A 17,250-nucleotide genomic window follows, 5' to 3' on the forward strand; every position below is an offset into this window, starting at 1 on the left:
AATAACTTGAGATGCAAGTTATTGGAGAAGCGTCGTCGCGTCGCAGGAGCATACCGCAATATAGCAGTCGTAGGAAGCAGTTGTTTTTTTGCTCCAGGTGATGACCTCCTTATATAGGAAGCTCCGAGCGCTTGGATCGTGATGTTGGCCCAGCTAATCAGCGCGCTCCACATTGCGATGAGGATGAGTTTTGCCTTTCGGGCGCCTGTACCACCATTTTCTAGAAAATCATTTTCCTGCAAGAAAATGTTAGTCCAAGGCAAAAATACAATTTATACTACCATGCAAAATAAAATGTTAGCACAATTATATTCAAACAGAGTAATAATTAGATTCTATCTCCCCGAGACCAGAATCTAATCAAGATCTCAACTTAGACTTCCGAAATGGATCTAAGTTGGATTGATGCCTACTGTTCCCTCGAACGGAGAACGCACCCTCACCAAGTCACTCCCCTCCAGTGACTTACCTTAACTTACCTGTCAGATATCCGGTCAGCCCGTCGACTTGTCTGGTCTTCGTGCCAACTATCTGGTCAGTCTGTTGACCTAGCTGAACTCTTTTGTAACACTGAGTTAGCACAATAGATAAGGCAAAACAGTGTTAACAGAATTCAAGTATAACCTAGGGTTATCTCCCCCTAGGGTTACCTAGCTTCACTCACTAGGACTTCCATTGCCAGACTTCACTCACCAAGACTTCCTTCACCTAGCTTCACTCACTAGGGCTCGACTTTACTCACCAGGACTTCTACCACCTAGCTTCACTCACTAGGGTCTAGCTTCACTCACTAGGATTTCCACCACCTAGCTTCACTCACTAGAGTCTGACTTCACACCTTTCCTATCCTTTGGTTAGGACTTACATTTTACTAGTCATCTAGTCCTGATTATACTTCTCTCTTCCAAACATCAAGTTCTGTTTGGATTAACCCTGACTTCACTCACTAGGACTTCCACCACCTAGCTTCACTCACTAGGGCCTGACTTCACTCACCAGGACTTCCACCTTATCTATCCTTTGGTTAGGACTTACATTTTACTAGTCATCTAGTCCTGATTATACTTCTCTCTTCCAAACATCAAGTTCTGTTTGGATTAACCCTTGGTTAAATTGACCAGACTTAGGTATATTGTCAAACATCGAAAGCCTAGAGGTCGACTGCACCAATAATAACATCGCGAGCGGAGAAACTTCTATAAATATCTTGGGCTGACGACGTTAGAAAGTATATCTTTTTTTTTTTTGACCTGTTGGCGAAGATCAAATATAGTATTTATCTTTGTAAGTTTAATATCGGGAAGAGTCCTTTACCATATTACTTAAATATAAAGTGCTTTTATATTTTTTTTATTATTTTAATTAAAATTATTTAAACTTGATTAAAATCATTTTAACATGTTTAAAATCATCTTAAATTTATTATAATAGCGTTTAAATGACTACTACAACAATATAAAATTGACTAATACAATTATAACAACTAATTAATGACCACAGCAGTTGTGGCAATTACTTAATGGCCACTACACTATTATAGCAACGCTGCTACACTATGTTTAAGATTATTTTGACTTTCTAAAGCGATGTTAATCAAGTTTAATATCGACAAAGTTGATAAAATTTTTTTAATATAAAAATGCTCTATAATATTTTTGTTCAACTTAAATTATAAAAAAAATATTTTAATATATTATAATAGCTATGATGTATGTAGCAGCTAGTGTATGATTGCTATATTAGTAATAGAATAAAAATATTTTCAATATGAAAATTATAATAAAATACTCTTTTATAGTTTAAAAAAAACACATAACAGTCATCGAGTATTTTAATAATTAAGTACATCCCTTTAATTTTTGCCCATTAAAGTTTTATGTTTTTTCTTTATTTTTTTTATACAATCATTTAACTGACTACCAATGTAATTTTTGGAAATTATATTAAAGGTTCTAAATAATTATAAAGTGTATATATATTTTTTTAGAATTTTCTTTCAAAGAGCATGAGAAGGGAGGCAATTAAATATATCGCATATTTTAGAAATTATTTAGTTTTTAGAAATGTTATCCGATTAAACTTTTCTCAATTGTTAATCGAAATTTACATTTTTTACTATCATTTGGTTTAATTTGAATTATTAATAAAGATATAAGTCAATAAAAACATCCGACATAAGTTTAAATTAACCTTCTTTGATATAGTCAGACTGTTACATAAAAATATTCATATCAATTATTTTATTCAAAAATTTTATCCTAAATTTTAAATAAAATAATTAAAAAAATCTTTATATTAACTAAGTTATCTATTTCTTAAAATTAAATTTGATCGATAATAATTTTTTAAATTTAGAAAATAAAATTTTTATTTTAAAAATAAAATAATATTTTTTAATCTCTCTCCATCTATTTATTTTTTAAAAAAATAATTAAAATAAATTAATTATTTTAAATTTTAAATATAATAATAAAAATAATTAATATGAATGGTGACCAGATCGGTCGCCCAAGATCGACCTGTTAATTTTTTTTAAAATATTTTCCTAGTGGATAGATGTTCGGTTCACCGCTTATTCCAAACTAAAAGCCATCGCCGACGCCGACCGGGAGAGAAACAACAGCGGCGAATCGGAGAAACATGACGCTAAAGCTTTACGTCGATCGCATGTCACAGCCATCGCGGGCGATTTTAATATTTTGCAAGTAATAATCCCTGCTCATGATCACTTTTTTTTTTGAGATCTCAAATTCGGAAGAGATATCGTTGGCTTTGATCTCGAAATAAGAAAACTTCTGTCTTAATCTCCATATTTACTTGAGATATTGGGGCTCTTGTTGCCAGGGTCAACGCGCTCCCATTTGAAGAGGTTAGAATTGATATCTCTAAGCGCCAACATAGATCGCCTGCATTCAAGGGTATCCTTTTATTTACGTTTCCTTCTTTTCTCCGCTTGAATACTGTTGAGTGGCTACTTCTTTATTGTTATTTATTTTTCAGCCGTTTCAGCATATGGAATTGCCAACTCTCTATATAAAATGATTCACTAAATTGATGTTCTATACCCGGTTTTCGTTTTGAACAGAGCACAGAAAGATTAGTTGTATTGCATGCAAGAAACTGCCTGTCTTAATAACAATTCTAGTGGATGGCTTAGTTGATCGCTTTGTTGAAGTTACACTATTCTATAGTTCATGGTGTTGGATTGTGTGCCGGTGTGATTGATGTGGTATAGTGATGAATATCAATTTTTGCGATGTTAGTGATCTACAACTATAACCTAGAGGTCACAGGTTTGAGTCTCGGAAACAATATCTTGCAAAACAAGGTAAGGCTGTGTACAATAAACACCTTCTCCAGGACCCCGAATTGGTGGGAACTTTGTACACCAAGCAGTCTTTTTTTAGTGATCTACAAGACAAATATATGCAACAAAAAAATAAAGAACACAATAAATAAATACAAACCAGAGTATGCTGTAATTTACCATGCTTTGGCAGCCCACAAGCTTCTACACCATGACCTATAATCCATCAGAGGGATCACTTCCATGAACCTCTATATTTTTTTTCTTTATCGGTCGCACCTGAGGTGGAGAAACCTCTTACAAGTCAACAATTATAATGTATAAAAATTGAGGAAAAATAAATACAATGGAGCTCTCAATATGGCAGAGTAATAACACTATTCTCACTTGAATACTTGATTGTTTTTTCTTCTCACAGCCCGTCTAACTCCTTTTATTGCCTTCTTTAATCTTGTTGTCTTGCTGATGTAACAACTATAAGGCTACGTTTGGTTGGGTGTAATGTAATCTAGCTTGTAATGTAATCAAATTTGTAATGTAATGTAATGTAATCTTGATTACATTACTACGTTTGGTAATGTAATGTATGTAATCTTTGATTACAAAGGTGATTACATTCTTTTGTTTGGTATCCATTATTTTTTTATAAGGAATGTAATTCGTATTATTATAAATTGACAAAAATATCCTGTGACCTCTATCGGCGGTCGCCACACCTCTGTCGGAGTTTGCGGCAGCCATCGACTGAAGCTTCTGTCTTTAGTTGTGTTAGAATCAGTTGTTTAAGCATCAACCGATTGAATCTAACATCAGTTGATTGATCGGTGTTGAGTTGATTGCCGCTGTCGACTAGAAAACCTTTTGGTTTCGACCAAACAAACCTAAGTCGACTTGGCTAGTCAATTGCAAACTTTCTATTCATTTGCCAAAGGTCTAAACCATTAGTCGATTGATTACTCCACAATACTCTAAATGAACCTAACTTGGGGTATTGAATCACCATCCAACTAATACCCATTTATGAGTCTGTTGGGCATCCATAAATGCCAAAATACTTGGGGTATTTGATTCTTTCGGCCACCAGTCAACTGATACACAACCATGACTTGGGGTGTGATTTTCTTAGCCACCAATTGATTAGATACCAATAGTAGTCAATTGATTCTCTTGACTTTGACCACTGTTGAGTCCATCTAACTTCCATCTATCTTCATCCCTTCTGTATAGGTACTCCACTCACATCTCTCATCTCCAAATCTTGAGGTCTTGCTCCATTAAACTACGTCTCTTGGATGCTCCGAGTCTTCGACTCCTCCACATGTTGTTCTTCACATCTTTGCTTATGTCGTTCACCTCCTCGGCTTGCCATGCTTCGATACTTCTTGTCCAACGGATCTTCGGATGCTCGCTCCATCTTTCTCTAATCTCCATGGATCTTGTCCTTTAGTCCCTTTAATGTCTGTGTTGTCTTCTTTGATCACCACTGACCTTGAGTCGTCGAGCTAACAAACACCTTGCCCGCACCAAGTCAACTTGTATACATAATGGATCCCGTGCAACTTAACATCCAATGATATAACAACCAGCCTAATTTAAATGCTTTATTCAATCAATCAAAACACTTAATTGCCTAATTGCAAAGGGAGCAGACTCGTGTTGCTTGAAGTGGGCGATTTCTACTGTTCTGACATGGAACCAACACCGGATACCCTATAGGCACGGATGTGCGGACAACTGCATGAGAATCCTATGCACACATGCATCCTCACGTGCTTGTTGTTGACCAAATTGTGATTGCCCCACCAAATTGCAATTGGTAGTGCCCCTGGGAGGAGAACTTGCAAAGGGAAAAAAAGAGATTCGGGATTCTGGGAAAAGAATTTTGATATGTTTTCTTAATCGATAGTAGTCACATTTAGGTTAGAATTGGTGAAATTGGGGATGATCTTTTGTAGGTTCTAGATGTTAGATGTACTAGATGATTATGGATTTATAGTGAAGTGGAGTGAGCTACCAATGCAAGAAAGTGTGCAGTCATAGCCCACAAATCCTTAATGGAAATAGAACAGTAGTAAATGTTATTGAAAAATTTTGCGATTTAGTGACTTTTGTAGTAAATAGTAAATTCAAAGAAAATTCAGGTGTATAGGGAACCATAGAAGGTGGTAAAGATGGAGGAGTAACATGACCAACACCTTGTATAGATAAGATGTGCTAGAGCAGCATGAATAAGACATGAGATGTAAGCTCAAGGCTACAGAAAATTCAAGATATAAGTAAATATATGCTCAGAATCTAGAATTTCCGCTTTTGACCCATAAATATTTTCCTTGCAAGTGATAGAAGTACCTTATGAACTAGAGATGACATGGATTGAGGCAGTGCATTCTGATAGTGGTCTGCCACTGCAGGAAGCGTGCATATCCTATCATTAGTAAAAGGCCTATTTCTAGCAATACCATCCTCGGAAGTGCTGAATCAACACATATAAGAAAATATTTGCTAGTAGAGATTAAGGACATTGAACACCACAACAAATATGGAAGATGCAGAAGATTGTTAGAATTGTTCAAGAGAGGATGAAAAGTAGATAGGGAAGAGGAAATCAATTGATTTCTTCCTGCTGTGTTGAAAATACTACTAGAAAACTATTAGTGCAACAATCCATTGGATTGCTCATGATTGTCAGAGCAGTTGTTGCAAATGGCTCAAAAAAAAAAAAAAGTAGAGCAGCATCTTGATTCTCATGGATCAAGGCAATAGATTATGCTAGGAATTGGCAGAAGTTTATTAGACTGGTTGTAGTTCTCTAAGCTTTGACGCAAGGCAACAAAAGCTATTCTTCTCTTCATTCGAATGGAAAAAATTGGATAGTGGGTGAAGATGGAAATTATGCAAAATCACAAAAAAGAACTAAAGTATAAGCCCTCTTCTTGTAGTCCTTTTCTTGTGATGATCTAGCAGGGGACGCTAGCTTGGACTTGTGCAAGAGAACGGTGAAATGCTTAGGTACTCTTGAAAAGTGAACAGTATGGATGGCACAATATGGAAGGGAGCAGACCTATGTGGACTTTAGTGGGACACATACGATTCAAACTTGTAATCAAAGAAAAGGCCTTGATGGGAAGATGATGATCCTACTTGGAACCTTTATCTGTTCATAGGTCAAATTATTAGGGTTTATCTTTAGGGTAGCCCTGAAGGGGAGCCTTGGTGCAACAGTAAAGTTATTTTTTTGTGACCAAAAGATCACGAGTTCGAATCTTGGAAACGGCCTCTTGCAAAAAGTAGGGTAAGGTTGTGTACAATGGATCCTTCCCCAAGACCCCACATAGTGGGAGCTTCGTGTACCGGGCTGCCCTATTTTTTTATCTTTAGGGTAGCCCCCTCTACCTTTTTTTATTACTTTATTGTCATTTTTCATTTAGACTTAAGTCCTCAACCATCCCCTTAAGACCAAGACTGACATGTTTGTTCTTTCCTTGCCCTATGATGGCGGAATCAATTAATTTAGGAATGGTTGTGGGGATGGTTTTCTTCCGTTAAAGCCATAGGACCTAGAGAGTCTTCTACAGTGGTATTTGAGTATCTCCTCCAGTAGAACCGAGGCTTCTCCTTACCTTGATTTGGTGATGTGTTGGATGAACTCTATTTGGTGTGAAAGCAACTTCCAAATTTTCTCCAGTTGCTTTCTTCTAAGCTCAAGCTGCCTCGCAAATGCACTTTAATCCTTCTCCCTATGGAATGCCAACCACAATAGTCCACGGGCTCTTGTGTCAACATGAGCCCATATTTTTAGTCCTCCTAGTCCCGTTATTGTATCTGTCTCCATCTTCACTATGTAGCAATCTACCACCCGAGTACCAACTCGGCTACCCGTGGGGATGTCTCCATCTTCACGATGAACATTAACTTCTTATCTTTATCATGATACATTATTATGTGGGGAGGCCTTTAGCCTTCTCTCTCTGTTTTTTTTACAAAAATTGTTTATAATAACCATGACTCTTTAGGAATGCTGTAAATAAGAGTCTCAATGGTTCTCCTTAGGCTTTATGTTGTTTGAAGAGGAATCTGATCTATCAAACATCAGAATATAAAATGGCCAGTTATGTGCAGACAATTTGGTTCTTTCAGAAATTGGTTGCTGGATATAGTTAAAAAAAGATTCAGTATAAATTCAGGTAGCTGATCGAAATAGTTGTCTTGAACTCTTGATATCATCTTATGCTACTGTCCCGGTGCAGGAAGCTTCCGCCAGTGTGGTCCCGGGTAAGGATCGGACCACATTAACTAAATGTGATTGTAAATATTACATCACCACTAGTGTCATTATCAAGTGTTAATTTCAGTCCTAACTATTTAGGCTCAGCTATTAATTCTAAATATTGCCTTTGGCAATTATCTTGAGGTTAAACAATATTATCATTTTTGTTCATCTGAAAGGTAGATTCCAATACATGCTAAATCTATAAAAGATGTGAGTAGAGATTATGCACCTTCAACTTTAGCAACATTCAGTTTTGTTGCATTAAATAGCTAATATCAAATAGGGTAGTAAAGTCAGATATGCATTTCTTCATTATGCTTCTTGGAAAAGTATTCTGTTAGATGGAAATAATGACTTTATTTACTCTCGATCAATGATATTTCATGTTGTAAATTCTTGTTTTTATACTCCTGCTCAAGCTAAACAGATTAGAATTTCCAGCTAATTGGTAACAACTAACGATCATGCATTTTGCAATATATGCTATAATAAAAAGTGTACTGACTCAGATGTTTTTCTCAGAAATAAACCCCATGGGGCAAGTTCCAGCAATTGCTGATGGAAGATTTAAGCTTTTTGAGAGGTAAATATTAATTCTCTTTGTAAATTTATCTCAAGAGTCATTTCTTAAGTATGGTGAAATATATTTTTCAGTTAGTTTAAGTTTAATCTAAGCCATTGCATGATGGGTTCCACTCCAAGCATGTTACATAACACTATGATAAGTTTCCTAGTGGCTCAAATGAGTTCAATGTTGGCAAATCATGCTTGTTTAATGGAAGTTATGTTGGATTGATCAAAATAATCATTTATTTCAACTAAATAATTAGGAAATATATTAGGGTTTTAATCCATTAAAACTAGGGTTATCCATCTTAACTTAAACTTGCATCAATTATTATTTTTAAGAAAATTTTATTCTTCTATAAACAATAATACCATGTTGGGCAAGGATTCATGTTATTTATGGACTTATATGTGTATGAGAGCATGACTTTTAGTGTTGAGCCAAGCTAGTCAACATGGGATGAATTTATCATTCTGCTCGCTGATTGACACATGAGATAGACTTTGGCACAACAAAACAATAGAAACACAGGTAGAGAAAGGAGGAGAAGGAGAGGAGTCATTTGAATTTACTTGATTTATTGATTATAATCATCATGTCTACTCGATAAACTCCACATAATTTTAAACAAACTTACACTCAATCACTAAAACTTAAAATATTGGTTAAATATAACTTAACTAGTATCTAAAAAGTTTAAATAAGACAAAATTTAGTGTCTAACCTCAATAATGATTTTTTAAATATTATTTACCTTCTTTTTTCTTGAACAAATATTATTTTTATCACATGGTTCAATTATGATTGTTTTTGCTCGTGCATATGATTGTTTTTGCTTGTGCAGTCATGCCATATTGAGCTACCTTGCTTGTGCATTTCCAGGGATTCCTGACCACTGGTAACTTCTAATATGCCATTTAAATTCTCCTTTCTGTCCATTAAAGTGCTTGGTTTTGGTTGTTGTATTGTCCTCCTTCTGACAATTTAGTAGTGGTATCTGGTAATAACTAACAAGTGTTAGGACCAACATGTAACAATGTAGGGAGCAGATTTTAAATACTACATTATTAGGGTCCTATGTCAGGACCTATTTGTAAAACTGTTCTGTTAATAATACGAGCAGGATGGGGAATGGGAACCCTAATGGAATTCTTCTCTTTGCAGTAAGCATAGCTTTTATGCTGTCACTAAGCAACTAATGCATTTATTTGAAACCCAAATATACTTTCCATATCTTTGATAAACAATGATATACTACCAAGTTTTATGCCAACAGTGAAAACTGTGCTCTTCTCTACCTATCTGCGTTCTCAAGAATGTTCTAGGAGACCAGAGAATGCAGTTTCAAGAATAGAAAACTAAGTGTGCAACTAAAAAAATCTTTGGTAAAGTTGCGAAGACAACTGTGTAAAAATCAATACTTAAAAAGAGTTTTTGCCTTCCTATTTGAGAAGGAAATGCCATGGAATAGCAAAAGAATGAATCTTCCCTATATTCCCAGTTCCCCGCAAAGGAATTTCTGGTGTCAGAACTATTAGCTGTTTGCTCTGGTTTTTAATTTAAAGGATCAGGAGAAAAGAGACTCTTCAATTTATTTATTATTTTAAGTTGGCATGCTTGCGCATTAAAACAAATTTATTGATTCTTCAAATAAACCTTTCTTTGATTATTTTATGTTAAAGATTTATTCTTCTTTTGGCTTACTAGGGACTAGCTGATGACAATTAAATCTAGAAAATAGTTTCCCATCAAATTATGTTCTTATCCTGGTCATCTTGAGTTTCCTTATATCTTGCATATGCATTTTTATTGAAAGGTATCCTGCAGATCTCACGACCAGAGCCAAAATCCACTCCATCTTGGATTGGCATCACTCCAATCTACGCCGTGGTTCAAGTACCTTATTTTTCCAGCTTACTCTGTGTTCCTGATTCACAGTGTGCATCTTCTTATGATTGTCTCTCAGGCATCCATGAGGATGGATAATTATTACTGAATTATGTTGAAGCGTGTGTCCATGATTAATTTATAAATTAGGCTAAAAATTATTGAAGATAAAATAATATTAAAAACAAATATTTTTTGTAGAATTATTAAAATCTAGAATTCTGAGACACTTGTATTTTAAGTGTCTGAATCCTGCTATGGATTTAATAGTTGATCACTTATTGCCTGGAGGTTGAGGAAGAATTGTATTCATGGCGTCCATTAAGATGAGAATTAATTTACATCCAAAAAAAACGAAATTGGAGGGGAGTTCTTAAAAGAGGAAAACAAAAAGATACTTTTAAGTCTTAAGAACCCAATAGAAATACTTTAAAAATCTTCTGTAAATTACTAATTGTGTTTTTCCTCGAAGTTCTTAATTTTATTTGCATGTAAATTGTAACCTAATGGAGGATTGTACCCTAAAGACTAGCACCAATATATAATTTGATTCCCATGACCGGTTTCCATATTTGTTAGTTGTACACACATCATGCAGTATTATGAGATTTCAAGTGCCTAATTCTGTATCTTGCAATACAGTGGGCTTTGTTCTTAACAGCACACTGGCACCTGCACTTGGTCTTCCATTAAATCCACAAGCAGCAAAGGAAGCTGAGAAAGTTCTTAGTGAATCACTGTCATGTATAGAATCTGTATGGCTTAAAGGAAATGCAAAATTTCTGCTAGGGAACTTCAGGCCATCCATTGCAGATCTGAGTCTTGTCTGTGAAATTATGCAAATTGAGGTATGCCTGTTCTATTCGTCACCATGCAAACTATTCATCACTTTGAATATCAAGCTTTACTGAAGTTTTTTTCTTGTAGTTTAGTATTGTAATGATAACACAAAAAAAATTCATATTGTTTATAGGTTTGGTGGTATGAACTAGTTAAGTCTATTTAATGTGGCAACAAATGAGACCAATGACTAGAAATTTGAAACCAAAGTTGCAACAAAACCATTTTAGATTTGTCTAATCTATGTGTTATTTGAGCCACCAATGACCACTCAGTTGAAGTACAAGAATCATTTCAAGAATTTATGCCATTTGATTGATACTTAATTGGTTTATAATTCCTAGTCCCTTTTCTTTAGAAATATGTATGTCACTTTGTCAGTATAACAGATGTTAGATAAAATCTACATCTTGCAGATGTTCCATCATTGATTTGATCTAAACCTTATGATCATGTTCCCTGATGATCACAATCTCATAATAAAAAAAATTATAGAAGCATATGGTGTCATCTAGAGGGGATGATCATGTTCCCAAAACGGATAGAAATCTAGAATGTTTCAAGACCTACTAGTGCATTTATTCAAGTTCCCATTAAGATCAAGAATTTAAATCGAATAGTGGTAATCCTTGATACTAAACACAGAAATAAGGAACCTAGCCTAAATGGCTTACTAAAATCATGAAGAACAACAAGGACTAAGCTCTCTAGACACATCCTAATTACTTTTCCTATTCATTTAATATTCACACAAGATCTATCCCTAAGCCCAAAATACAATTCACACAAACTTTTAAAGTAGTCTTGATATTACCATAAGTTGCAAGCTTCACTCGTTGCAGTCTGTAATTTGTTTTGTCAAACTTAATATTTTCTAATGACCTACAACAAACGCACTAAGTCCTTGGCTCGCTCCATGCGCCAACCTTCATGCTATACTTATGTAGTTCTTCTTCCAACCACCATCAATGTTGTGCCTCGATGCTTCTTGTCTTATGGTCCCTCAGATGTTCCATCATCTTTCTATCTCTATTGGATCTCGAGTCATTGAGTCACAAAACTTGGTGGCATTAAGTCAAGCTTCATGAGCTACTCCAATATCACCCCTTAATATTTATCGTCTTGCAGTCCCTAGTATGCCTCATAAAACCTTCTTTGGACTTCCAAGCCATTGAGCATGTTGTCTTGGTCATGCCAAGTCGTTCCCTCGGGATGATTTAGTGGCTAGCGCATGAGGTGCTGCCAACTTGAGATCTGGGTTCGTTGGTATAGCCGAGACAAATGCCTCCCTTATGCACTAGTCACTATTCCAAGGGCTAGTAACCATTCGTGATTTACCTCCTCCGTGTTGGCCCTGGGGCGGGTTGGCGGGGTGCTAAAGGCGAGCGCTGTCGTCTTTTGCCAACTTGGTCACGCCAAGTCACATCCACACTCAACCTCGTTGAGTCACAAGCTCTGCAAGCTCAATATGTGTCTTGCCATGTTTGTGCATAATTTAACACATCAAATACAAATACAAGTCTAACTTTACCTCTTTGCTCAAACATTAAAACCCAATGATGAGTCTGACCACTTTGGGCACAATTGCATTAAGAATTTCCTCTTTTATATTTTGATGCTTAGTAAGGAAAATTTACAAATGAAATAGGACTTAAAACACTCCTCCTTCACCTAAGTTCCCTCTTAAAGCCAAAAATTTTCCCAAAGACAATGAGATTTCCAATTTTCTTCACTTTTCTTAAAGTGAGATTTCTAACTAAAACCTCTTTCCTTTCCTTTTCCCCCTTTGACATAAAAAAAAATGCATCAACAATGGTAGACATCTTGAAAATAATAATGAAATGGTTTTTATGACTCTGATATAGATTCCACATGAACACCTCAGGTTATTATTATCATCCACTCATGTTGAATGTTTCATTTCTGGACATTCTGCATAGCTCAAGTCTACTGCCCTACATGACCCCCAATTTACTAAACCCAAAGCAAGTTGTTCGGTAACCTGGTGATTGATGTTGTCGACTCTGCTCCAATGTTGCACTTTCGTGCTAATTTTTGAAATTCACCCGAAAATCCACAAACCTCCAAAGATTTTAAAATTTTGAAAAGAGGTTTGTTTCAACCATATCTAGTTAAGAAATACGGGTTTTCTTAAAAAATCATGATACTTTTTGAGGGGTTTGTTTTAATTTTCCTTAACCTTAAACTTTGAATTTTGACCCCTTTGAATTGTAAATGATATATCATATTGAATTGCACCCATGCATCAATTTATTTGGCATTAAATTCAATTCAACACCATTTCTTGTAATTTAAATATAAACCCAATATTCTTGCATGGAACAAACTAATATGTCAATTGCCTATGATTTAGCTTGCACTCATTCCCAAACCCATTGGCACATCTTAAAACCCTTTAGGATGCTAAAAATACATTCTTTAGGATCCAACTCCTATTGGTCCCAATTGGGAGTAGAAAGGAGATGCAAAAGAATAAGAAAAGAACATCTTTAGCTTACTTGGATGTCCCATCTCAAATGATACAATTTTGATATAGTATTATGAAAACAAGATTAAAAAAATATTATTTTATCTTGACGCGTTTAGTAATGTATTAAGGGGTGTTAAATGTTAGTATGAAATGATGCTCATCAATATGATTGACACAACCATACAGGACATATTTCTTGTATTGTGTCAAGTAGTATCTAGTTTCTGTAATTTATTAAAACAATATTATGTTGGAAATTCACCTCTTTGTTGGATGTTGAAGTAGGAGCTTCTTTCAAGGATGAAGATAAATTTGCGTGGTATGACACAGGTCAGAGGGTGTTGGAGTTGTCCAATAAAGCCCCTTCAATACTTATGTTACTCTCCGATTGTAGAAGTTGATGAAATGAATAGAAAGCCTTCAAAGCTTATGTTACTCTCCGATTGTAGAAGTTGATGAAATGAATAGAAAGCAAGAATAGAAGTAGAGAGATACTAGGTTTAGATCCCGGTATTGCCATTGGCTTTAATCCTTATATATGCCTTATGTTTTGAAACCTAGGGTTGGTGGGGCCTAGGGTCATGGGTCGCAATTGTATGGATTATGAGGGACCATGACTAATTATGTTTGGGCCTATGAGGACCATGCCGAATTATGGTTCATACGTACAAGGTACATGTCCAATTATGGTTCGTACCTACAAGGATACAGACCATGACCTGGCCTAGGCTTATGGCTCCCCAAGGGATTAGGCCCAGCATAGGGGCATGGAGAGTTTAGGACACACGAAGGGGAGAGTTGAATATGGAGCTCGAACACGACCTTGAGTGGAGGGCTTTGGCAACTCGGATATTGAGTCATGCGAGGCATTCTATAGGGTTCAAGATATATAGACTCAAGATTTTGAGTTATATGAAAGAATTCAAGGCCAAGTTGCATGGGGTGCTTGGGATGCCGAGCTGTGGGGGTGACTCAGGTACCTAGTCATATAGGAGACTCAAGGCACCGAGTCATGAGGGACTCGGGGTGCCAAGTTGTACAAAGGACTCTGAGTTGTATAGGGGACTCTAGGTGTCGAGTCATATAAGGACTCAAGAGCCCGAATTGAGTATGGAATTAGATTGAAGCCATATAGGTTTGGAGTTGCTATCGTTGACCAGAGTCAAGTAGGTTGGAGCTTGATGTGAAGTATCATAAGTCCCCTTTTCAAGTCAGGTTGAGGAGCAAAGATGAATGAGGCAATGACTTGGAAGTTGCCAAATTTGAGAAAGTACAAAAATGCAAATGCCACGTCATGGCTAAAATCCTGCCTATAATTTGCATCATGCCACCATAATATCATCATTATGACGCCTCCCTTGACCAAATCCTGACGTAATGTCTAACGATAGTTATATAAAATCAGTGGCGATGGTTAATCTCTTCACTAGAGTGGCCATGTCAATTGGTCTATCCATGATTTTGCTACACTGTTGGATGCAGTGCGAGGACCTTCAGGTTGATCTCTCCTCTTGGATCAAGAGTAGATCCTGCTAGTGGTGCTTGCCTTTCCTGAGGTTCTTAATTCTCACATAGTCGTTCCACAAACCCACACGGTTGCCTCACATTGTCATATAAGGGATTTGCTAGCCTTGAGGAGTCCTTAGTCGTTGGATTTGAGGATTTGTAGCCCCGGGGAGTCTCTGTGCCATCAGATCAAATGAGGGTTGATAAGGCTAAAATTTGCCTGACTTCCCATTTATGCGTACTATAAAACTTCTACTTTATTTTCTCTGTGCGTGTGACTCCTTTTAAGTTATTTTCTCGTCCTTTCTTTTTTCTCCTTTACATCCCCAATCTCCATAAGATGGAATCTATCTACGTCCTTCTATCCGGCTAGCGGATGTAGTGGTAAGTCGTCGATCATGCCAGGGCAACGCTTAGGTCGAAGAATCATTGTCCACCCAGCTCACCCTCGTTGACAACTAAGCGATCCAAGAAGGGCTCTATATCCCTTGGATTATGAGGTTATTGTTTTGAAACCTTCTGACCACCCCCCATCTACCATTGGCTAGTGCTCTAGCTTTCTTTGTTGGTTAGTTCGATGATGGTTGTTGGATTCCCATTCACCACTTTCTTGAAATCGCTACCTCCATCTTTTATTGTCTCTTTCATTTGAAGAAGGTTGAGGCTAAAGTATTCTACTTCACTATGCAGCTTGATTCTCAATTTCTTAGAGTGAGCCTAACTCCCCACAAGGTTTGGAAAAACTTCTACTTAATCCTTTGACCTTTCTCCCCCTTTTATTTTTCGACTCGTTTGGAGGACAATCTCCCTCTTGTCCTCCATCTATATGTAGATTTTGGGAGTTTGCCTCCTTCAAACAAGTCACTCGAGGTCTCTAAGGTTATATATACATCAATTGTATATAAGTTTTCTCTATGATTGGTCAAATTAATGATTCACATAATAAATGTGATTTTAGCCTAAAATAATGCATCATAATAAACATTTTAAACTAAAATGATTTTTCTAACATCTTACATATTATCTACGTGCCTCAATATACAAATTATGTTAGGTTCTTTGTGAGATGTAATGAAGGTATAGTTCTAGTCTATATGATCATGCAATTCTAGCGTAACTATTATATTTCACAGAGTGTCCTTCTATCAATGCTAAACTCGGCTTCATGAAGACAAGCTTGAGATCTACATAGTCAAATATTATGTCTCCCCTTGCCACATTTCCCTAATGAATTGATGTTTTACTTCAATGTGTTTTGTTCTTAAGTGAGACCAGGTTCTTAATCAAATTAATGGTGCTCACATTATTACACAACACTTGAAGATTTTTGTAATTAAATCCATAGTCTTCAAATGTGTACATCATCATCCACAACAATTGAGTCACATATCCTCCCATTGTCATGCTCCACACGAGTTAGGTTTCTTGTGAAGCTAGCTTCGCTTGCCACGCATGAACTTTAATAGTGTCAGAGAAAAAACATACAAGTCGTACTAAATGAAAATGCATACCAAGATGAAAACTCCACTTGTAATATGCATACATGTCAGCAAATAACTTGGAGGTCAAAAACTCCATAACGTGAGCAATGCAAAGTGGGCGTAAGAGAGAAGTGCATGATATCAAATAACATATTTCATAACATCTTCATTTTCAACTAAACTTCTCACAAATCAACTCTTAGATGAGCACATGAACTTTAATAGTGTCAGAGTAAAAACATAAGTCGTACAAAATGAAAATGCATACCTTAGAAGAAAACTCCACTAGTAATATGCATACATGCCAGCAAATAACTTGGAGATCAGAAACTCCATAACGTGTTCATAAAATGCAAAGTGGGCGTAAGAGAGAAGTGCATGATATCAAATAACATATTTCATAACATCTTCATTTTCAACTAAACTTCTCATAAATCAACTCTTAGATGAATTCATCATTTTTTTGTATTTTCTCTTTTAGTTTTTTACAAATATTCCCGAATTAATTTATAAAAAAAAAATCCACATATAAACATATTATGAGGGCAAACAACTTGCAATTTGCCTAATGAAGGATACATCATATATATATATATATATATATATATATATATATATCTCGATGGATGACCTGTAATCCATCTAAAATAAAATGCATCAAAATCATATATGAATACATAGGGTGAATAACCCGATTAAGATGTATCGTATGCACGTAGGGTGAATGACCCGCAATCCACTCAATACGAAATACACCATAAATATATAAAAGGTGAATGATATGCAGTCTACTTAGTAAAGATGTATTGTATATACATAGGGTGAATGATCCATATATTGGAAAAAAGGCATGGATAGAGCTGACACGGTAGAGGACGCACCTCTGAAAGTTGACGACAA

The 17,250-nt window shown here is 35.9% G+C and overlaps 1 protein-coding gene across 1 annotated transcript in view; it reads left to right on the forward strand.

The window, feature by feature from the left end:
• Positions 1-2,542: 2,542 nt before the first annotated feature.
• Positions 2,543-17,250, forward strand: part of LOC121985307 (glutathione S-transferase T1-like) — a 28,266-nt gene continuing 13,558 nt past the window's right edge. Inside the window, exons 1-6 of the mRNA XM_042538672.1 lie at positions 2,543-2,705; positions 2,845-2,918; positions 8,100-8,160; positions 8,990-9,043; positions 9,962-10,041; positions 10,675-10,880. Of these exons, the coding sequence (XP_042394606.1) occupies positions 2,641-2,705; positions 2,845-2,918; positions 8,100-8,160; positions 8,990-9,043; positions 9,962-10,041; positions 10,675-10,880 (540 nt within the window). The 5' untranslated portion in view covers positions 2,543-2,640. The remainder of the gene's footprint in view (positions 2,706-2,844; positions 2,919-8,099; positions 8,161-8,989; positions 9,044-9,961; positions 10,042-10,674; positions 10,881-17,250) is intronic.

This window comes from Zingiber officinale, chromosome 5B (assembly GCF_018446385.1).
Source record: "Zingiber officinale cultivar Zhangliang chromosome 5B, Zo_v1.1, whole genome shotgun sequence".
Lineage (NCBI taxonomy): Eukaryota > Viridiplantae > Streptophyta > Magnoliopsida > Zingiberales > Zingiberaceae > Zingiber > Zingiber officinale.